The sequence below is a fragment of the Marmota flaviventris genome, chromosome 19 (genome assembly GCF_047511675.1).
Source record: "Marmota flaviventris isolate mMarFla1 chromosome 19, mMarFla1.hap1, whole genome shotgun sequence".
Classification (NCBI taxonomy): domain Eukaryota; kingdom Metazoa; phylum Chordata; class Mammalia; order Rodentia; family Sciuridae; genus Marmota; species Marmota flaviventris.
The window spans coordinates 17034051-17056622 of record NC_092516.1 but is presented as its reverse complement, the minus strand read 5'-3'; the positions used below and the strand labels follow the sequence as shown (position 1 = coordinate 17056622).

The 22572-nt window shown below is 48.8% G+C and overlaps 1 protein-coding gene across 2 annotated transcripts in view; it reads right to left on the bottom strand.

Annotated features, from left to right (window-relative positions):
* Nucleotides 1-22572, bottom strand: part of Prkcb (protein kinase C beta) — a 296917-nt gene that overhangs the window by 27605 nt on the left and 246740 nt on the right. For both annotated transcript variants that reach the window (XM_071605798.1, XM_071605799.1), the window contains exons 11-15: nt 15520-15611; nt 13566-13628; nt 8715-8853; nt 4756-4836; nt 4373-4480 (exon numbers count right to left, since the gene is read on the bottom strand). In XM_071605798.1, coding sequence (XP_071461899.1) covers nt 4373-4480; nt 4756-4836; nt 8715-8853; nt 13566-13628; nt 15520-15611 — 483 coding nt within the window. The remainder of the gene's footprint in view (nt 1-4372; nt 4481-4755; nt 4837-8714; nt 8854-13565; nt 13629-15519; nt 15612-22572) is intronic.

The following is a 22572-nucleotide window of genomic DNA, read 5'->3' as shown; positions in this document are numbered from 1 at the left end:
ACAGCCTTCCTCTTACAAATGAACCCAAAGAGGCAAGAGAATATCTCTTGATCTCAGGACTTCAGCAAATGCTCAGAGAGGAAAGATGGACAGGTTGATGATTTAAAAAAGAAAGAAAATCCTGACGGGAGGCACCGAGAGAGGAAGCCAAAGCAACCGGAACACAGGAGCCCAAGAAACTTCCCAGCGTTGAGCTGACCCCAGACATTTTGCTCAGCGCTGGCTGATTACAAGAAAGGAATGAACCAGAAACTCACACCTAGGCAGCTTACAGTGCCCATTTGCTGCTCATGAGATAATCAGTGGTCACATACACAGGCACACACTTTCTGTATCTTCTTTACCTTCCAGGATGGAACGTAATTGACGTTGATGTCCTAAACTACTTCTTGTATTGATAGGCGTGACCTTACCTGATTATCACCATAACACCATGAAGGGGGTACACTACGCCCCATCTGATTGACCAGGCAGTAGACACCCAGCCAGCTATGAGAGATTGGATTCCACCTCTGCTTAGCTCCAAAACTGGGGCTTTAAAGAACAACGAGAGAGCTGGGCGCAGTGGTACACACCTGGGAGGCTGAGGCAGGAGGATTGCAAGTTTGAGGCCAGCCTCAGCAACTTAGCAAGGCCCTGAGCAACTCAGTGAGACCTTGTCTCAAAATAAAAACTAAAAAGGGCTGGGGATGTGGCTCTGGTTAAATGCCCCAGGGCTCAATCCCTAGTACCCAAAATAAAGTAAAATAAATAAAATAAAACACTCCGTGGGGGGTATGCTTTGCATGTGGTTTCTCAGGGATATTTGTGGTCTGGCTGAGTCAGGGAAGGTTGATGGAGGGAGAGCAAATTGAGCCAAGTCTTGAATTTTGTGTAGAATTCAAATGGGAAGAAAGAGCTAAGGGGCCTTGGGAGCCTTGATAATAGCAATAACAGCTTCTAGGTCCTGAGCATATCCTGTGTCTGAGCTAAATGTTTCCCAGCTATTATTTATCTCTCTTTAATCTTTACAATAACAGTCTGAGGTTTTGGCAACTATCTCCCCCCTTTTCCCAGATACTCAGGTACTGGTTCCAGAGAAGTCATGTCATTTGCCTGAGGTCACACAGCCAAGGAGCTGGGTCGGGGTTTGAACAGAACTGCCTGACCTAGAGTTCCCGCGGCTCAGTGTAATCAGTCTCTGATTGTTTCCACTCCGACAGGCGACAGGCGCCCAGCCTGGGTGTCTGTCTGTTTTAAGCTTGTTGGAAGTGGGCGTGGCAATCTGAGCAAAGTTCAACTCATTTTCTTTTTTTTTTTTTTTTTCTTTTTTTTTGATGGCAGAAAGTAGGGCCTGTCAGGAGCTGGACGTAGAATGGACACACTTCAACTGTTTTCAGAGGCCTCGGCTTTGCTCAGTGATAAGCAGGGGGGACAGACACCCAGTGAAGAAATGCCACTCTAGACACATCGAGCTCTAACTCAAGGTCTCTGCCCACTTCCTGGACTCTGCTTGGATGCGCCTGAAGCCGTGTAGACAGCCGGATTTAATCACTGTTCCCATCTCTGATCACCTCCCGGACACGTCCCTGGGGTCCCTGTTCAGGAGGAAGCGTGGGGCCCTTCACTTGAGCACCTCCCCTGCTCCAGAGCATCGACCTTGAAAAAAGAGCCAGCTTTGGACCCGGCCCACTCGACTCAGAGAGGTCCCCAAACCCAACAGCCAGAAAGTCACCCCCGGTTAATCCTGAAGGTTATGGGTCCTGAATTAATAGGAAACTGCTCTAGCAGGGACACTGCTAATTGGAGCTGAAGCTGAATGCAGCTGACCTGGAAAATTCTCTCTCCTCCATGACCCACTTAGAACCCCCCAGCCGTCCTGGCAGGGCAGGCTTGGGAAGGGGAAGCCCCTGAGCACGCACTGAGCACCTACTCTGTGCCGGTACCACACAAGGAGCTTCCTGTTACCTGACCTCACTGAACGCTCCCCAAATCTCTGTTCAGTGAGGACTTTCATCCCATTTTTACAAATAAAGAGACACAGGCCCAGAGAGACACAAACGAATTTGCTCCAGACCGTGCACCTGAAGAGTGAGAGCATAAGGATTTGCAAAAGGTCTCTTCATCTCCCAAATCCCCACATGGTCAAAGTCTTCGTTCGGGGGAGGCCAACTCAATGCCAAGAGGAGCCGGGCTGGTCACGGTGCCAGCATTAGTCACAGTAAGAATGGGACAGAGTGCTTGCTCGGCTCTGGTCTCAGTGATTTGCAGGTATGAACTCATTCCATCATCAAAGAACTCTACGTGGGGTGCTGCGGTTATCCTCCATCCACAAAGCAGGTCAAACAACTCATTAGGTTAATAATGCCTGGACCTGGATTTGAACCCAGGGAACTGGGCCAAATGGGGTTTTTGCAAATTGGAGGAGGCGTGTCGGGTTAGAAAGGAAGTAGTGGTTTCCGATCCAGCTGAATGAGGCTTTGCAGGCATGACGGGCCAACGTGACAAGATCTGATTTTTTTTTTTTTTTTTTTTTTTTAAGAGAAGCTAGAAAGGGCTGGGGCTGTAGCTCAGTGGTAGAGCGCTCGCCTAGCACGCGTGAGGCACTGGGTTCGATCCTCAGCACCACATAAAAATAAACAAAATAAAGGTATTCTGTCCATCTACAACTACAGAAAAAAAAAATTTTTTTAAAGAGAGAAGCTAGAAATCTTCTTATTCTAAATGCTGGGAATTACTAAACCAGGAAAGCCCAGTCTCTGGTTCCCTTCACTACGGCCCCAGTAGAAAGACTACAGTGGTCTCACCAGCCTTGGGCTGTGCCCTCAAAAGTCCATGGGCTTTGCTGAAGCTCTTCATGAACCCTGGGTCTCCTCCCTGCCCCTCATTTTTTTCCGGTCCTTGCCCACACCCTCAAAGAAGATGTTTTAAACCAATTCACTTTAGGGGTGTTGGAGACACCCCGTGGCTCCCCCAGGCATGTTTGCACCTTAACCTGTGGCTGAAACACAGGGCTCAGGAGATTCACCAGCGGGGAATGCAGGTGCGACAGTCAAGGTGCTCTTGGGCTAGAGGCTGGCCCCGCTGTGACAGTCTGAGCCAAGCCTCAGGCGGATCTGGCTGACTGTTCCAACTGTCCTTCACCAGGGCTGGCTCTGACGGGGGTCAGGAGAGCAGGGCTGGGTAGGGCATCGCCAAGATCTAGGGGCACAGGCCTGCTGTCTTCAGACCTGCAGATGGGAGCCCACCGTGGGGCGCAGCCGGGGTCTAACCTGGAGAACTCGTTGGCACCCGTGGGTGGGAGAACTCTATTTTAGCAGATGGGTATTGGGAATTGAACTCAGGGGCACTTGCCCACTGAGCCCCATCCCCAGCCCTATTTTGTATTTTATTTAGAGACAGGGTCTCACTGAGTTGCTTAGGACCTCGCTGCTGCTGAGGCTGGCTTTGAACTTGCCATCCTCCTGCCTCAGCCTCCCGAGCCCCTGGGATGACAGGCGTGCGTCCCCGCGCCCATCCACAAACTCTTTTCAAAGGCAACATCCTTGGGCCATATTTTCTGAGGTTCTCATGGTATCGCTTTTGGACTCCCATCAGAGTTGAAAACCTATTTCTTTTGGATGTGTTGAAAGGGAGTGGTTTTCGAGCCTTGTGGGAATTTGGCGAAATATTGTAAATACACAGAATTAATCTCGGGGGGGTGGGAGGCTGAGCCCTTGCATTCTGAAAAGTCACTTCAGGTCACTGATGGCTCCAAAGGAGAGGACCACTCATCTCTAGTGTCTCACACCCATCACCAGGAGCATGTCTGAGTCCAGAGGATCCTTACCTGGAAATCTGCACCTTGCTTTGGTCACAGGTGCAATTGGCATAAGCAGCAGGTGTTTAGCTGTGCCTGCTCTTTGTATGCTGGGAGTTGGAGGGAGAATGAGGACTTGGGGACACTGGATTGGGGTCAGCTTTTCTATAGGATCCCTTCAATTCAATACTGCTTGGTGTTTTCTTGGGACACGCTCTGAGTATTAACTAAGCACACATGCAGCAGAGCAGGGCCAGGGACACCTAGCCGTGCCTCTCCTGGGTCCCAGCTCTTCACAGTACTGCCCCCTCGTTCATTCATTCGTGAAGCATCCCTTGTGCTGGGCTGGGGGCTGGGGGCTGGGGGCTGGAGGCTGCTCATCAGCAAGACGCCATGACAGGTCCTCCTCTCTAGAGCTTTGTGCAAATAAGGGTGAGCTCTCTTTCCTCTGGGAGGTAGCAACTCCTCTCCAGGGCTCTCTGATTGGCAAAGCGAAGAGAGGGGGAGGGTTTGGTTGCTGGTCCCCTCTAGCAGGGCACATCCTGCATCCTGGTAGGTGATGTCCCGTCCACGGGCTTGAAGGGCCCTACTCACCCCTTTGCAGATGGCCACAGCTTCCTTGGACATAGACTTTGGATAGGCCACATTGTGCTCCATGATGGATTGGAAAAGTTCGTCCTCATCCTCCCCTTCGAACGGTGCCTGTGGGGCAGAGGGCCGGGTGGGAAAGGGATCCCCCGCCTGCACCCTCCCCCAGCTTCTCCCAAACAGCAGGTCCTCCTCCCTGGGCCCCAGGTGAGGCCCCTCTCCAGGACTTTCAGGAAGATGAGAAGAAATGTCCAACCAACTAGGATCACCCCCAAGACCAGGGAGGCAGAAGAGGCTCAGGTTTTTCGAGCTGTCATTTGGTTTGAAAGAAGCCACGAGGCTGGGAGTAGAGGAGTGCTTTTCTTATAGATCATTTCAAATTCAATTACCTGCCCGGCCAACATCTCATACAGCAGGACTCCAAAGGCCCACCAATCCACGGACTTCCCATAGGGTTGGTAAGCGATTATCTGGAAAACAGAAAGCGTTCTGTCAGCAAGGCTGGCCGTGCACATGGCTGGACTTGGGATTCACACCTCCTTCACCCTCAGAGTGGACCTTCCCTAGAGTGTGTGTGTGTGTGTGTGTGTGTGTGTGTGTGTGGAGGGGGGTTCTTTGGCATGTCACCTGCTTATTGTGAAAGATTATAGTAGCTGTCACAGTCCCCAGATGCAAGCCAGGGTCTCAAAGATGCAAGCCTGGCCAGTGCCCACCTGAGCTACTCCGTCACCTTAGCTACCCAGGGAATGTCAGGCAGAGTGCTTCACAGAGGCACCTGTAACTGGGGGGACATCGGTGCATGTCACATTGCATTTTTTTTTTTTTTTTGAGCACTGGGAATAGTGTTTTTATTTTTATTTATTTATTTATTATTTTCAAAGAAGTGTGTACAGCCTTTTAAAGAGGAAAAGCCATTTTTATTTCTCATTGTACAAGTCAAGTCACTTACACAATAATGTGAAGATATTTCACACCGCTGAACTGCACACTCAGATAGTCAAGATGGTAAATTTTATGCCGCGTGGTTTTAAAATCACAATTAAAACAAAGACAAAAAAATTGTCTCGAGAGTAATGACGTGTGTTCCTATTTATACAGACTATCTCGATAAGCTTAAAGAGTAAAATGTCAAGAGAAAAATTAGGACTCCTCCTATCTGGTCCATCTCCTTGCAAACTCATGGGTGGTTTTGCATAATCAGAAACACATTAGTAAGTGGACCTTTAATCAAGTAAGCTATTCACTTAAGTTTTCTTTGCTAATATCCGTACACTGACATCATTGGTTTTTATCTCTGAATAGCATTCCGCTGAATAGATATGCCAAAATCCACCTTGTGGATTCCCACTATTTTAAAGTTTCTTCTGGGGCTGTAATGCGTATTCTTATGATTAGCTATTTGGACATCTCTTCAATGATTTCCAAACATTAAATTTCTAGAAGTAGAATGAGGGAACCAGATGGTATATGCAGTTGTAAGGGGTTTGGTGGTGAAGACCAGACAGCTGTGTGGACAGAACAGCTGTCAATCTTTCAGTACGTAGGAGTGTAAACATGACGGGGTCAAAGGGGTGAAGAGGCGATAGAGCAAAGGTCAAGGGCAGAGGTTTGTGGTTCAGACAGTCTAATTTTGAATCCCAATTGCTATTTGCCGGGGCCATGACCCTCCGGCAGAAATTACTTCTTTAAGCCTCGGTTTCTTCTTCTATAAAGTGGAGTTTACCTTGACATTGACTCCATGAGGTTTTGTGGGGATGAATAAGCTACCGGGTGCCTCTCACGTATGATGCCCTCACAGTATCAGCTTTTACTGGAATGTTCTCTAATCCAGTTATTGCTTGTTTTAGTCACTAAAAAGCAAATATCTTTCTCCAGCTCCATCTCCCACCCCGTTTTCCACTCCAAAATCAGAAATGCAGAGAAGATGGTCCAAAGACACAAAATTTCAACTAAAATAAGAGTAAAATAAGTTCCAGACACCTGTTTATCGTACAGAGTGGTGATCAGAGTTAATAACGATGATTTGTATTCTTGACAATTTGAAAAAAAAAGTGTCATTTTTTAAGTGTTCTTACTATAAAAATAAAGGTACGTCTGTGAGGTCGAGCACACATCAATTAACACTCCCCTCTGTGTCTCTCGCTTCCACGATGTACCCACATTTCAAAACACATGGTAGGTACATGGCGGATGGATGTGATTATGATTGGTCAATTAAAAATAAATAAGTGGATAAAGAGGTAAATGAATAAATAAAAGAGGCAGTCTGAGGATCAGTGACAGTCTTATTGGATCCTCATGACCACCCGACAAGTCAATCCTTTTACAAAGGAAAACGGAGACTGGGGAGGTGGGATAAGAAGTGGCCAGAGGTGGTGCAGTTAGTCACAGCAAAGCCTGACCTGACAGAAGGGCCCCCCCTCTGGGGGAGGACAGGCCACTCATATTCCAGAGCCGCTGGGGCTTCCTGGGACCACGGGTCCTGCTCCCCTGGGAGCTATGAAAACCACAGGTCCTGCGCCCCGCCCTGCAGAGGCTCTAATTCAGTGGCTCTGGGGGTGATGCCTGGGCACCCTACTTTTTAAAATGTGTCCCCACCCCCCACCCCCACCACTGAAGTGTAGCTGGTGTTGGGTTCCAGAAATCACCAAGCTCATATCCAGGAATTGGGCTCTAGATCTTGTCAGACATCCTGATTAATTAAGAAAATGTTAATAGATGAAAGGAGGCCACCTTGGGACAACTCTACTAGGCCCTAATAAAGAATTAATTTTTTAAAAAAGATTACCTTGTTGTTACTCAAGGAATACACAAACATACTTGCCTTGGGGGAAATATAAACAGCCCAGAGATGGGTCAGAATCTCCCTTCACCATTCACTTATTCCCTGAGGTCACAGGTGTTATAAACCCAATCTGTCATCTTCCAAATGTCCGATGCCTTAGCCTGCATATCTGCATCGTCTCGGAAAACCTACAGACGGGCTCTGTGTGTGTTATTGTCATTATCCATAAATGACATTGTATTGGATTCACTATTCTCTAGTTGGATTTTTTTTTTCTCTTAAGAATCTGGTTTTAAGATATTTCTGTATCTACACATATATCTCACTCTTTTGAATCGGTGCCTAGGAGTATTTTATACTATGAATAAATCACAGTGGACTGTCCTTACCCTGTGGAGGGACACTGGTTCCTTCCAGGACATGCAGATGTATTTGCATGCACTCAGCTGTGTGGTCTGGTCTTCCTAGGGCCGAACAGGATTTCCTAACACGAATGGTGCTCAGTTGAGCTAATTATTCTTTTATCGACAGTCATTTTATCCCATCTTTCACGGTTAACAAATAAAGCTGGGATGAAGGAAGGACATTGAACACACCTCTTACTCCCTCTGTGTGTGTGTGTGTGTGTGTGTGTGTGTGTGCTGATGCGTGTCTGTGCGCACGTGTGTGCGCACGCTCAGGCATACATGTCTGGTGTTTGCAAATTAGCTTCTTCTAAAAGGAACTGCTTTGTCACCAGAGCGTGCAGGTTTAAAATCATATGTCAACGTATTTAATTACATGGGGACGCCTATCCCCACTGTTACATATCAAGTGTCTGGCAGTCAAGAAGAGGGATTCTAGAATGTCTGTTTCTGAGACTCTGCGCCTTTCCTTAAAAAAAAAAAAAATGGGAGAGAAAAAAAAAATCTGGCGACAGATTGCAACATGCCACTTTTCTAAGCCACCAATTCAGAGAAAAAGGGAAAGGGACCGACCGCCTGGTACAAATTATTGTGCCTGGTCATGCTGGGAAGATCCATTCACTGACCACTTCCTTCGGGAGGAGAGGCCGGCACTGCCAATAAATCTTCACCCTGGTGTTTATATCTCTATCGCGGGAAGAAAAACCTGGAGTCTCCCAGGGTTTATGACAACTGCCACACACACACACACAGTCACAGCCCTGTGTCATATGTCAGCCCAGGGAATCTGTTCCCTGTGTGTCTCTCGCTGTCTCAACAAACGCTTCAATGTCATAATTAGGAGGTATCATATGGCCACGAGCCATAGCAGCTTGACAAAGAAGCCTACTGATGTGTGTTGGATGGTTCTTTTGCGTTTTATTTAAATTTTCTCCTAAACCTTGATGTATTTTGGGCCTGAGCATCGGGATGTGTGCTAAGTTAATTTGCATGTGAGATCTCAGAGGAGCGATTTAGAGCCCAGGATAAGGACAAGCCTGGGGTTTGCTTGCCAGGTACCACCCTCGACCCTTCCCAGCCCTCACGCGGCCATCGAGAGGTCAGCGGGGGACACATCGTCACGAGGTCCGTGTGCCTCCGGGGTCCTGGCAGCTCTCACCTCGGGGGCAATGTAGTCCGGAGTCCCACAGAATGTCTTGGTGGTCACCCCGTCCCAGATGTTTTCCTTACACATGCCAAAGTCAGCGATCTTGATGTGGCCCTCGGAATCCAGCATCACGTTGTCAAGCTTCAGGTCCCTGCGGCAGGGGTGAGAATCGGGGGATTAAGTGAAACGATGCTCATCTCAAGTCAACCGACTGCCACTCAGAAAACGCGGTGCAGGGTGGCGTGGGGGTACAGAGGTGACCGTAAACCAGCTCTTGCCTGCCCCCGGGGAGCTCACGATCTGGTAGAGAGATCAAAAAGAGGGGGCTCCCTCACCAACCTCTGTGCCTTTCTTCTCCTACAGAGCCAGCTGTGCCCAGGGCCTCCCAAGACACAACGAGACAGAAGCTCCGAGAACAGAGAGGTCCGCAGGAAGCTGACCAGAGAGCGCAGCACCCGCAGAGGCAGAGTTCCATGAGTTGACCTTCGCAACTTGTGGACCCCTTATGTTTTACAGGAAGCTGCCGTTTCCATAAAATTTCGATCTTTCAAAATATCTCTGAAGATCACGGAGGAAGACAACTGATTTGAGAGAAAATTCTCTAACTCCAAATGCTTCAGGATCCCCCCGGCTGATTGCTAGGATGGGGGACCCAGGTGTCTCCATTGATTCTTTCCATTAAAAAAGAAAATATCTGCTGGATGCTTACTCCATGACAGACGCCATTCTTGGAGCCAGGTATATGTTAGCTGGGGACACCGTAAACAGGCCTGTTTTTATTCTGATTAAATTCCAGTGTAGGGGGGGGAAAGCATGATTAATAGGTATTCAAGTGTATCATCGTGATTATTGTAGATTCTGATAGACGATATGAAGAAAAAGAGGAGAAAGAGAGGGCAACAGGGGAGCTGGGTGCAGTGGCCCACTCCTGTCCTCCCAGCAGCTCGGGAGGCTGAGGCAGGAGGATCGCGAGTTCAAAGCCAGCCTCAGCAACTTAGCGAGGCCCTGAGCAACTCAGTGAGACCCTGTCTCTAATAAAATATTTAAAAAAAGAGCTGGGGTGAGGCTCCGTAGTTAAATGCCCCTGGGTTCAATCCTTTTGGGTACCCCCCAGAGAGAGAGAGAGAGAGAGAGAGGGAGAGAGAGAGAGAGAGGGCAATGGGGGAGGGGCACTTTAAATAGGAGGGCTGAAAGGACCTCTCTTAGGTAGTGACATCTGAGCTTTAACTGCGTTGGTGAGGAAAGCCTGATATTTTGGGGGAACCCCTGCATCTCTCTGTATACTAGATCACTCCAATCCTCAATTCCGACTCTGACATCAATGCTTTGGGTTTCTGCAGCAGTGAGTGGGGGACAATCTATGGGTCAGGCTGTTCCAGTCCTAAGAGAGGACGGAGAAGTCCAGTTCCCCCAGAGGTAAGAGCTCAGTTCAGGGGTCTCCCCCAGATCATCTCGGTTAGGTTGTGGGTGTCTGCGGCTACTGCCTGTTCTAGCCTCTGGGGATGAGACCATCCTCCTTTGAACAACCACCTTTTGATCCTCCAGCCGAGCAACGTGGGTGGTGCCAGCCTCGACTCCTAGCCCCTGGTCACGTGGCCTGTCCTGGCCAGTGGAAACATCCCATCCTGCTAGTCACAGTAATTGGTTCAGGAAAGGGACCACAGGGGACCCAATCTGCCACCACAGAAACACCTGGCACTTTTGCAGGTACCATTAGGGAAGAGAGAAGCTCTTTTCACACTGGGATGGCTCAGGGGGTGGAATGCGGGTCTGGAAGCTCCAGGGGTCACCGTATGCAGACGGGAAAGCTCTGAAGACAGAGCAGAGCAGAGCGATCAAGGAAGCGCCATTAACATCGTTTGAACCGCTGCATCAAGACCCCTGCATCCTTGACACCAGCCAATCAAGACCCCTGCATCCTTGACACCAGCCAATCATCAAGAACCCTGCATCCTTGACACCAGCCAATTGAGACCTTCTGTAACTTAAGTGTGAACTGAGCTGCCATGTTCACTTCCAACCACAAGGACACAGGTTGGCCTCTCCTTGAGAGCCAGTGAGGTCTCTTCATCCAAAGGGAGGTCCATTTGCACCCGCCATTCGCCCACAGCAAGGTTATTTCCATTCTGCTACCCTGGGTGCTGTCCGTGGTACCACCCAGGTCCAGGGTGCATGCTTACCTAGAAGCCATGGTGATCTCTGAATGCCGGGTCAGAACTTAGGAATGCTGAACCCTGCAGCATCTTGATTCATCTCCATATACTTGCCCTACATGTGACTTCACTCTAGTGATACACGACCTCCTTCCTCTTGGCTTGACAACACGCCCAGAAATGAGCCGCCGGGTCAATCAGAGACATGGGAACATCTTCATTTAATATAGCGAAGGAATTTCAGATGCCAAGAGCCACAGGTCCATTGCCTTTGATATTATACTGTATTCCTTGGTTCTAGAAACTAAATTCTCATTTCTGCTTCAAAAGGTGGCTGGGGCGATTTTTTTTTCATTAAAAAAAAAAAAAACATACAGGGCAGAATCCACACGTATTTCCAGGGAAAGTGGTCAATAAATCAGACAGTCCATTGGACAGGCAGGATCTATGGCGGACACCCTCCCCACCAACCATATCCAGCTACTATCCTCAGAGAGGGGAACTCTAACATAATTCTTCATCCTCTTAAGAACCGTCCAATGAAATAGAGATCTAAAGGAAGGAGGGAGCCATTTGAAACGTTCTGAAAGGCTTTACTACCATGAAGGCATTATCTATGAAATTATAAAGCCCCACATCTCTTGTCCTGTAATTTTTTTTTTTTACAGTTTTCATTTGATTATCAATTTCAAGAACTCCATCTCCAATCATCTCCAGCATCTCTCAGGAGGCCGGGGAACCAGGTTGGGAGGCCACAGAGCCAGAGACAATGCATGATTATGATGCATAGCTGGTCCCCCAAGGACCACCGGACACGAATCAGGCTACCACTGGACGTGACTGAGGCTACTGCCAGACACAAGCGTGGCCTCTTGTCCTTGGAAATCCTAATACTGCCAAGAACCACATCTCCTCCTGGCTCTGAAAAACAGCTCTTCCAGACTTCTACAGTCACTCTCAAATCCATGTCTTAGTTCCTTGGTCACTAGTTTCTGAATCAAGATCTTGGGTGTGACAGGTGTCTGATCCTGCATCACATATACACCCTGGGTGCAGGGAGACTGTGGCAGTAGCATCTAGCAGCCCCAACCTTTATAGTACCAAACGACTCTGTTCTTGCAAAGAGAATGATTCAGATGCCGACTGGCTTAAAATATTGATACAGATTCCTTTAAGAACTATATTGATAATGGTGTGTAAGTAGGTTAGGAGGAAGGGCTGTATGGTCGTAGGGATGGTCTTAGCATCTGAGATGCTCATCTCTGGGTTTTAGGACCAGCTTGGCCAGTGTGACCGGGATCCATGAACCCCAGATCCTAATCTGGCTCCCTGCTGGACTGGGAACTAGCCCTAAATCCCACCAGGGTTGGCGATAACTCTACTTTCTCCCTGGGTTCCCACCCTGGGGCTGGATTTTCTTCAAATACACTCGTAACTCTGTTCTTCTAGAGGCTCTCCGTGCCCAGGAGGGAGACAGGACCTAATGTCAGCCTACAAAGTGACAATTGTAGAGTGAAAAAAAAATGACCCCAGGACCCTGTTTTCTTGGTTAAGCTGGAACCAAAGTCATGGGCCTGAACGTAGGGGTCACGTCATATGGAAGATGATGTGTACCTTTCAAGGCCAGAATGACATTCGATGGAAAATGTTCTCCCTAGGACAGCCGAAGGGAAACCGAGGACCAGAGGAGTTGGGTGTCTCCTCTCGTGCTGACTCGGAGATCCACGTGCGTGCTCCGTGCACGGAGGGCAAGCGTTGGCAGAGTGGCCTTACTATTTAAAAGTATCCAGGGGCCCAGGACCTCCCAAGACACCTCTAACTCCAGACCCTAACCGCCAGGTCCTCCACAGAATGACATGGACCTCGACCACCCAGCACAAACCACTCTATTTTACCGAGTTTTATTTTTACTGGAATTTATCACTATTTGGCAGACTCTATTCTGATACACTTATCTGTCTCCCACAGAGTAGAATGAATGAATACAATGCATTTTCATGGCCCTTGGGCATCTTTTAACCTCACCCATGCCAAGGGCTGTTTGGAAGCCCCCTGCCCCGTGCCACCCTCTCTTGCAATAAGAAACCATCCCAAACGCCTGCCGTCTCTGTCATATGCATCCATGTAGCACAAGGAGAATGGCCCACTCTGGACACGCTGACACACAGCAGCCTGGGGCTCCACAGTCGGCCTTGCATGGAATATAAAACGGTGTGACTCACACCGCTCTGATCATACGCTTGCTCCTGCAAAGACTGGCAAATGCCAAGTTCTGAACTTAATCCTGTCTCTCAGGGCGTGCTACTCAGAGATCTATTTCCAAACTGTCGTTAAATGAAAAAAAAAAAGTTTCATAATAATATGATCCGCCACGTCCTGCCCACCAAGATTCTTTACGTACTCCCCCAAACGTGGGGGTCCACGGGCAAGAGGAAGAAGTCCCCAGGGCCCCCCTGGACAAGCCTCTTCCTCTTAGAGCAGGTGGCCTCGTGTTGGAGGGGCCCTGGACCGTTGGTGACACAGTCCATCAAGATTTCTCTGTCACCACAGAGAGCTGCCCAAACTTTGCCAGGGCAGTGGGCGAAGCTGCCTGGCAGAACACATGCCCAAGTTAGTCCTGGAGGGTTCCTCCCCCACCGCGGGTGCTAATTTTAAAAGCAGTGGAAGAGAGAGGCAGGGAACGGGGAGGCGCTGGGCCCGGTGCACTTACCGGTAAATGATGCCCTTGCTCTGCAAGAAGAACAGACCGATGGCGATTTCTGCAGCGTAAAATCTGAAATGAAGAAGAGACAACGAGAGATGGGAGAAGTTCAAAGACACCTTCTGCTGGGCAGCTGGAAGGAGGGGTAGGGCACTGAAGTCTCCCCTGGATGGTCAGCTGCCCAGCTCACCAGGGTACAAATGGGGGGACAGGGGGCCCCAGAGCCAGGAGGACAGACTGGGGGTAGGCAAAGGTTTGTCATTTGCATAGTGGGAGGGTCTCATGGGCTCTGATGGACCGGATGGGGAATGGGAGTCTCAGACTATGGCCAGTTAAAAAAAAAATCTTTTTAAATTTTTTTGGTGGGGTGCTGGAACATGATAAGATCTTTTGAACCCGGGGCTTCGTGCATGCGAGGCAAGCCCTCTACCAACTGAGCTGTATCCCCCCTGGCCCAGATAAAATATCTTAATAACAACAGCCAGCATCCATCTGCCGAGTGTCCTATTTGGTGGTCTCTAATTCTCATCATAATCCTATGCTACAGGCCCCACTAGTGCCTCCCTGTTCTAATGAGGACACTGAGGCTTAGGGGGACGAACTCTTAAGATGACGTAGCCAATGGGGGGGGGCACAGCCAGGACTGGGAGCGACATGGGTCTAAGTATCACTTCTCAGTGAAGGTCCGCCCGGCGGAAAGGGCATCTTCGAGAACCAGGAAGCCCATTTATGCCGCGAGGGCTGGGCAGGGTTCTGGGCAACGAGGTTAAGCCCTGGCAATACGTCTTCTGGGCTAATGGAATTAAGCCTGTGGTCTATGGATGTCAGAAATGAAAGGGGACCGAGAGCTTTAGTCTGATTAGAATTGTGCCAAGAGATGCCAATGGCTTGATTCACAAGCACAACCACAACAGGGTGCTCCTGAGCCCAGCAGGTGGACGTGAGGGGCCAGCCAGCCCCAGGAGTGACAGGTGGGGGGCCTAGACATGTTCTAGGGGGCCTTTAGGGGGAGCAATGAGATCCTAGCGAACTCCCCAGGAACTGGTGCTGATGCTGATTCCTGTGACCTGCCACGTCTCTGTTCCCCATAGAGTCCTTTAAAATATATATCCATATATTTACTATTTATTGTACAGAGGGATGGGTTTACTGAGGTATTGCCACACACACAGAGAGGTGCATCTCTTCTTCTCCCTGCCCCCTCTTTTCCCCCTCCCCAGTTCCTAGTAATCCTTCTTCTACGTTCAGATCAACATTTTTTAAATTTGTTATTTATTTTTCTTTTTTTAGTTTCCATCTATGAGGAAACGTGCAGTTTTGTTTCTTTCTTTATTTCTTTCTGGGTCTGGCTTATTTCACTTGGACAAAATCAGGGATCTCTGTTCTAAAAAGAAGAGGCCCGGCTGGTTTGTAGTCTGAGGGGGACGAAAGAGACTCATCCAAACCTGGCCTCCGTCTCCCTTTCCTGGTCCTTCATCTCCTTGGAGTGAAGGCTCCTACGAAGCCCTGAGCAAGTTTCCGAAAGCCTCTCGGTCTCCGGTTTCTGTTTGCCAACCAGAGATCCCCACCACCTAGGGCTGTTGTCAGGATTAAATGAGAACATGTTTGTGGAACGCCCAGGACCTGGCATAGAGTAAGTGCTCAGTAAATATTAGCGAACCACCCAACAGAACCTCCAACGACATTCCCTAAGGAAGCTACGAGTCCTTCCTCTGGAATCAGGGTCAAGAATTAAAGAGAAAGAAATAGCTGTGGGTTTTTGGACTCCATATTCTGAGCTGGTGTCAGGGGCCAAAAGAATCAACTCACATTAAGGAGGACACCTTCTTCCTGTGGCCAAGTACTTCAAACAAAGAAGGAGCTCCCGATGTTTCAAAGTCCCTCCTTTGGTGAAAAACCCCAAAGGAACTAACAAACCATCCATTATTCCAAGGGAAAAAAAAAAGCACGAGTTTCCCCTTACACAGCATGAGGCTCCTTGAACCGGCCCACTTGTTGGATGTGGTACATGAGGTCGCCCCCGTTCACGTACTCCATCACAAAATACAGGCGGTCCTGGAGAAAGAGAGAGAGAGAGAGACAAGGGCAAAGTCAGCATCCTGTGGTTTCTTGGGTTCCAGAAGGAAAGCAGGGACTCGCTGGAATTTAGGATCCACCTCCCACCCACCCACCCCAGGACTCTGACACATGCTCCACGTCTCCCGGAGTATAAAACCTATGCTATTGGAAGTACGCAAGGGAGGCTAGGTGGAGCGGCAATCATTCTGAAAATTAATAACTACAATGTTTTAAGCTCATTTGTGCTGGAAAATATAATTAGCCCACTAATCTGGTGGCTTAATTGATATGACTGTTTAGGATCAGGTTAATTATAACAAAAAGTGGGAAACGTTATGGAAATAATATTGTGGGTAGGAGGTAGCTGTGGAAGCCAGCTCTGTTCATGTCCCCTGCTGCTCATGTCCTTGGATAGCACCTTCTTCCCTCAATGAATAGGACTGGATTGTGTAACCAGTAGGGGGCACAATTTCTGGGACTAGACCACAAAAGACCTTAGAGCAGCCACATCATGAAGACACCCAATCAGCACTAGGGACAGGTACCCGGGGTAAGGGGTGGAGATCTCCTGCCAGCAGCCGGCACCAGCTCCCCCAACGTGTGCGTGGACCACCTTGGAAGCAGACCCTCAGTTAAGCCTTGGGGGGGGGTGCCTGTGGTCCCAGCCCCCAGCGGGATGGCAGCTGCAACTTCATTTGAGATCGAAAGTCAGAATCTTTGGTGGATAAGCCACCCCCAAACTCCTGACCCACAGAAACTGTGCAATAATCAGTGCTTCCTGTTGTCTTCAGCCCGGGAGCTCTGACACTAGACGACAGTCCACGCAGTAATGGATAACACAGTGGTTAGGAAAGCCCAGACAACACATGCATTTTCAAAGTCTGGGAAATAGTAGCTTAGAAAGACACGTCCAGAGGTAAGGGAATTGGGGCTAGAAAAAGAAATGGGGAGCCCGTTCTGGGCTTCAAGTCAGGGGCTGTGTCCTCCTCCGCGGACCGTGTGAGACTGTTCCTGGTCCTGAGACTAGCACATAGTAGGTGCACAGTGAAAGAGTGCAGGTTTCTGTAGCAAGGGGGTTTATTTGGGAACACTGATCTGCCTCCGGGTGGCTGGGTGCATCAACCGAGGTCGGGTGGTGTCTGGGCCTCCTCTCTGGAAAGTGGAGGTCAGAGAACCCCAGCTGGGGTCGAATGCGTCGGGCACAACCCCGTGATCCCCTGCTGTCCTTCCACCTGAGGGCGTTTGTGCTAAGTGGATGAAGAGCCTCACGTCTTCCTGGAGACTTGGGCTTGGGTTCGGCATAAAGGTTTGCTCCTTCCTTTCGGTTTGCGATGGCGGGGTCTGCACCGACTATTTGTAGTGCTCATGTTCTCTCAGCCTAAAAAAAACACTTCCTTAACCCACCCGATCTAAATTAGGTCTGCCTGTTACATTCCTGCACGAACCTCTGTGGGCTTCTTTTTTTTTTTTCCCCCTCTCATCCCATCATAATTGGTAATTATATATTTAACCCAGTGATTCTTTCTCTATTTATTCACTAATTAAATTTAAAATATTTATAAAGCCCTCCTGGGTACCAGGTTAGAGGTGCGGGGAATGAATCAGGGAACAAAATCAACAACAACTCCTTGTCTTTATCTTTCTTCGACTAGGATAACATCGATAAAGAGCACATTAGACATGATATATAAATGATATACAGTGGTAAAGGGAATTAAGTACTACGGAAAAAAAAATCAAAAGATTGGGAATGCCAGATGGATGAGATGGGAGGAAAGACTCCCAGTTTCCATCAAGGGCTCAGGATAAAACTTACTGAGAAGATATTTCAGCAAAGATTTGGAGGAGGTGATAGAAACAGCTATGCAGAAATCAAGAGCAAGAGCCTATGGGGTGGTGGAAACAGCCGGTGCAAAGGCCCTGAGGCTAGCATGCACCTGATGGGCTTTAGGATCCACAGGGAACTGTGTCATCGGAGAAGAGAGGAGGCAAGATGGGAGAGGAGGCCAGAGAGGCTACGAGGGACTCCAATCATGTAAGGCTTAAGGATCTTAATGCAAGGTTTTGCTTTTTCACTCTCTAAAAAAAAATGTCTAATGTCAGGTATGACAGAAAGTTCCACAAAGCCAGGGACCATGTCAAGTTTATTTATCACTGTGTATCAACTAGCCAGCACCACACCTGGCCAAAGCAAGCCATCAGTGTACATGATGACCTGGGCAAATGAACAGAAGCCAGTGGCCCCCTAAATGGGAGGCCCGCAGTCTGGCGCCAGTTTCTAGTGGGGCGGGCTTGGGAAGATCCCTTTCTATCTCTGAGCTTTGATCACTTTACTTGTAAGAAGAGGATGATATCAGCACCCATCCCTAACAGAGTGAGTGAGGGGCTCAGATCAAGCATGCCCCCGGCTGCAAACTATCAGTGAGACACAGATAAGATGCCCGAGTTATTGAAGCCAGATCAGTGCTGAGCAAACCCGAGTTGTATTGCACCTTAACCGATCATTAGACCCATTTGGTGGGGTCACTGAGAAAGAAAGAAGGAAAGAAAGAAAGAAAGAGAAGGGAATAGAAATTATCAGAGTCTCCTGCACCACGAAGTAGTCTTTAGCGAAAGGCGGGTTTGGGTGCACTGATGGGTGGGTGTGGCTGGGTCATGATGTGGAAGGTGGTTTGCTATCAAAATGGCGAAGCTCTTGTGAGGAGCTATAAAACCCGAAGAGCTGGTGGGGAAGTGGAGTGTAGGGCAAAGATTCCACCCTGGAAATCGCTACGGGATCCGAAGCCCTATTCCTCTGCTAACTAACTGTGCACCCCGCCCGGCTCCCTCCTCACCTGGAAACTCCACCTTCTTCCCCTGCCCCAGAGCGAAATAAATAACATGGCATTTGGAAAGTGTCTAGCACGATGTTGGCCATATAATAAATGTTCCATCTACCACTTAAAAAAATCTTTGAGGTGCATAGAGCTCTATTTTATAGACTCATAAGCCAGTGTATGAGCAGTTTGTCAAACGTGTATGGAGTGCCTAATTATAATGACCACGTGGTGAAATATATCTAACATCTTGAGGGCACACCATAGGTGACTAAGTGCTTCATATAATTTTGTCTCACTCATTTCTAAACAACCCAATGTGACCCGTATTATTATCATTCTCCCTATTTTAAGAGATGGGAATGAATGCCTGTCATCCCAGCGGCTCGGGAGGCTGAGGCAGGAGGATCACGAGTTTCAAAGCCAGCCTCAGCCAAAGCGAGGCCCTAAGCAACTCAGTGAGACCCTGTCTCTAAATAAAATACAGAATAGGGCTGGGGATGGGGCTCCGTGGTCAAGTGCCCCTGAGTTCCATCCCTGGTACCCCCTCACCCCTCCCCTCCAAAAAGGAGATGGAATTTGAAACTCAGAAGGGGTAAGGGGCTTACCAGAGGTTGTTTATCTGGTAAGTTGCACAGCCAGGATTTGAACCTGTGCAGTTTGGTTTCAGAGTCTCCACTCACAACCTCTCCCTGGGCTTCCCCCCCCCCGTGAGTTCATCTTACACACAAGGTTCTGAGGTAGACGTGGGATGGATGGATGCGTGGATGAGGACTCCCTTCAAAGAGCTTTCAGTGCAGAAGGGGAGAGCAGGAGTAGACACCACACACAGGGGAAGAAGGTGGAGTTTCCAGGTGAGGAGGGAGCCAGGCGGGGTGCACAGTTAGTTAGCAGAGGAATAGGGCTTCGGATCCCGTACACTCCACTTCCCCACCAGCTCGTCTGGTTTTATAGCTCCTCACAAGAGCATCACCATTTTGATAGCAAACCACCTTCCACATCATGACCCAGCCACACCCACCCATCAGTGCACCCAAACCCGCCTTTCACAAAAGAATACTTCGTGGTGCAGGAGACTCTGATAATTTCTATTTCAAATTTGTGTTTGCTTTTTTAAAAAAAATTAAATTTATTTATGTATTTATTCTAATTAGGTCTATATGACAGCAGAATGTCACGCTAAGCCACATAAGCCAATCCCCCCCAAAACAAAGGCCGAACGTTCTCTCCTACGGTCAGTGGATGCTAATCCATAATGCAGACGGGGTTGTGCGTGGGGAAAATTGCGTTTGCTTTTGAACCCAGGACCTCGTGCATGCCAGGTGAGAACTCTACCACCCGCCGTCGTGATCACGCCTATTCCACACATCGAGACAGAGCTGACAGGTGACGAGGACGAGCCCTGAGCTAACTGGTGTTTTTTATTCAAATGATTTTTTTTTCTCTCTCACACAGTACAACTTCACCCTCTCCACATCCCTCATGAGAGGTAGAGACGGAGGTGGAATAATCGCTCCTGTTCTCAGAGTCCAGAGCATATGAAATTTGCAAAAAGGTCACATGCAAGTTGGTGGCAGAATGCAGACAGGGAAGCCAGAATTGCCGACACTCAGCCCCTGGTTCTTTGGTCGGGGAGGGTGGGGGGTGCTGATAGAAAAACAAGCCTAAAAATAGCGCCTGTCTTTGGTGCACATTGAAGAGAACCACAACACTTGCTTTTAAAAATTATTTTTAAAACTAGCAGATGGCATCGGCCACAGAGAGAAAGAGAGAGAGAGAGAGAAGAGAGGGAGAGGTTTGACTTGCTTGATTTCTGCTTGGATTAACTCAACTTGCCCCCCGAAACTCACTAGTAGGGATCCCAACATGGGGGGCTAGCTCCACCGTGGGTAGGGTTTACTGGTCTGTTTGGACCACTCCCCGTAAGTGAGCAGATCCTGAGGCCATCAGCGCTGACCTGCACCCAGGCTGGGCTTTGGCCCTCGGGCGCTTCTGGCTGGCACCTTACCGCCCTTTCATTTCTGAACCAACGTTTAATGATGCCCACTCTCTGCCAGGCACCAGTCCATTGCCAGAGAAGCCACGGTGAATAATCCATGGTGCCCAGTGGTAAGGATTCCCCCAGAGGAGCGGGGGAGACCAGAAACGTTTCCAAATGGCAGTGTTTCCCAAAATGGCACAGGAGACAATTTTAGGTAGCCGATGGACGCCGTCCGTTTTTTTACCTTGGTAATTTGTGTGTTTTCATGGGTCGCGTGAGAAATACGACTAGGCAGGCTGAGCATGGCGTTCCAGAAGAGAAGGAACCAGGGTTGGGTGGACCAGGCGGAGTGTGAGAGATGAGAAGGTGAGAGATCAGGCCGGGTGCCGAGGCGCACTTCTGCCATCCCAGCCACTCGGGAGGCTGAGGCAGGAGGATCGCGAGTTCAAAGGCAGCCTCAGCAACTGAGCGAGGCTCTAAGCAACTCAGGGAGACCCTGTGTCTAATAAAATACTTAAGAAGGTCTGGGGATGTGGCTCAGTGGTTAAGTGCCCCTGGGTTCCATCCCTGGGAGACAGAGAGAGAGAGAGAGAGATAAAGGAGAAATGGGAATTTCAGTCACCTCCCAACTGATGTCCAGCCCTCTACCAAGTTACCTAGGGCCCATCTCCAGTAGAGAGGTGAGTTCTAGAAGTTCACGGAGCATTCATGTTTGCAAGTCATGGTTCTTTGGTGTTAAAGGGAAACATGATGAATAAGATACAGACCCTGCCCTCGGGGCATTTAGAATTTTGGTTGAAACAAGCGCATAAGGAATGGGAACCAGGCCGTAGGCTAGCCTGTGATAAAAGCAATTTCACAAGAGCAGGGAACCACGGGGGCTTCCGGTGACCACATGGCCTCTCCCCACGGCCTCCAAGGCCTCCGTCATCTCCTGGTTGGCTTTGTTTTCCACTCGTCCTAGAAAATCATTGCAGGGCCTCAGAGGACCTTTCTCTTCATCACACCCAGGGGTTTTGGATGAGGTTTTTTTTTTTCATTGAATTCAACCATGTAAAAAATCAAAAAGCAGCCAATACGGAAAGCAGTATGGAGATTCCTTGGAAATCTGGGAATGGGACCACCACTGGACCCAGCTATCCCTCTCCTCGGTCTATACCCAAAGGACTTAAAAACGCATACTACAGGGACGCAGCCACATCAGTGTTGATAGCAGCACAATTCACCATAGCCGAACTGTGGAGCCAACCTAGATGCCCTTCAGTGGAAGAATGGATAGGGGGAAATGTATATATGCGCAGTGGAATATTACTCAGCATCCAGAGAGAATAAAATCATGGCATTTGCAGGTGAACGGATGGAGCTGGAGAATATCATGCTCAGCGAAGTAAGCCAATCCCAAAAACCAAAGGCTGAATTTTTTTTTGATAGGAGGAGGCTGATCCATAATGGGGATGGGGTGGGGAGCATGGTGGGGGGGAATGGAGGAACTTTAGAAAGAGCAAAGTGGAGGGAGAGAATAGGAGGATAGGAAAGAAGGTGGAATGAGACAGACATCATTACCCCAAGTACCTGTATGAAGACACGAATACGGGACTATCTTGTGTACAACCAGAGACATGAAAAACTGTGCTCTATGTGTGTACTATGAGTGGAATCGCATTCTGCTGTCATGTGTAACAAATCAGAATAAATAAGATGAAGAACCAAGAAGCATTGGTTGAGTATTAACTTGAGGTCCGGCTTGGCCCCCTCCCATGCTTTTGGTTTTCTAAAGGAGACTCAGCTCAGGGTTCATCCCTCCGCTCTCTGGGCTGATGAGTCTTGACTTATATTTCTCTCCTCTCCCTCTCTGCCGAGCTCTGGTCGGCTCCAGCTGGCTCCAGGAGGTATCTACGTGGGTGTTCCTGTGTCATCTCCAATTAAAAGCTCAGAAAGGCAAACTCACCAGCTTTCTCTTTAAACTAGCCAGTCTGCTCAGCCTTAAAGGGCTTCTTCCTTCAGAACTGCTTTTATGTCCCTGGGATTCTTCGCTACGCGCTCACCCATCTTGTCCTCTAAGCTCGAAGCGACTTCAATGCATTTAAAATTCCCCTTTCTTCTTTATCTCTAATAGCCCATCAGTAAATGAACAAAATTAAAATGTCTGGCTGCATCGTGA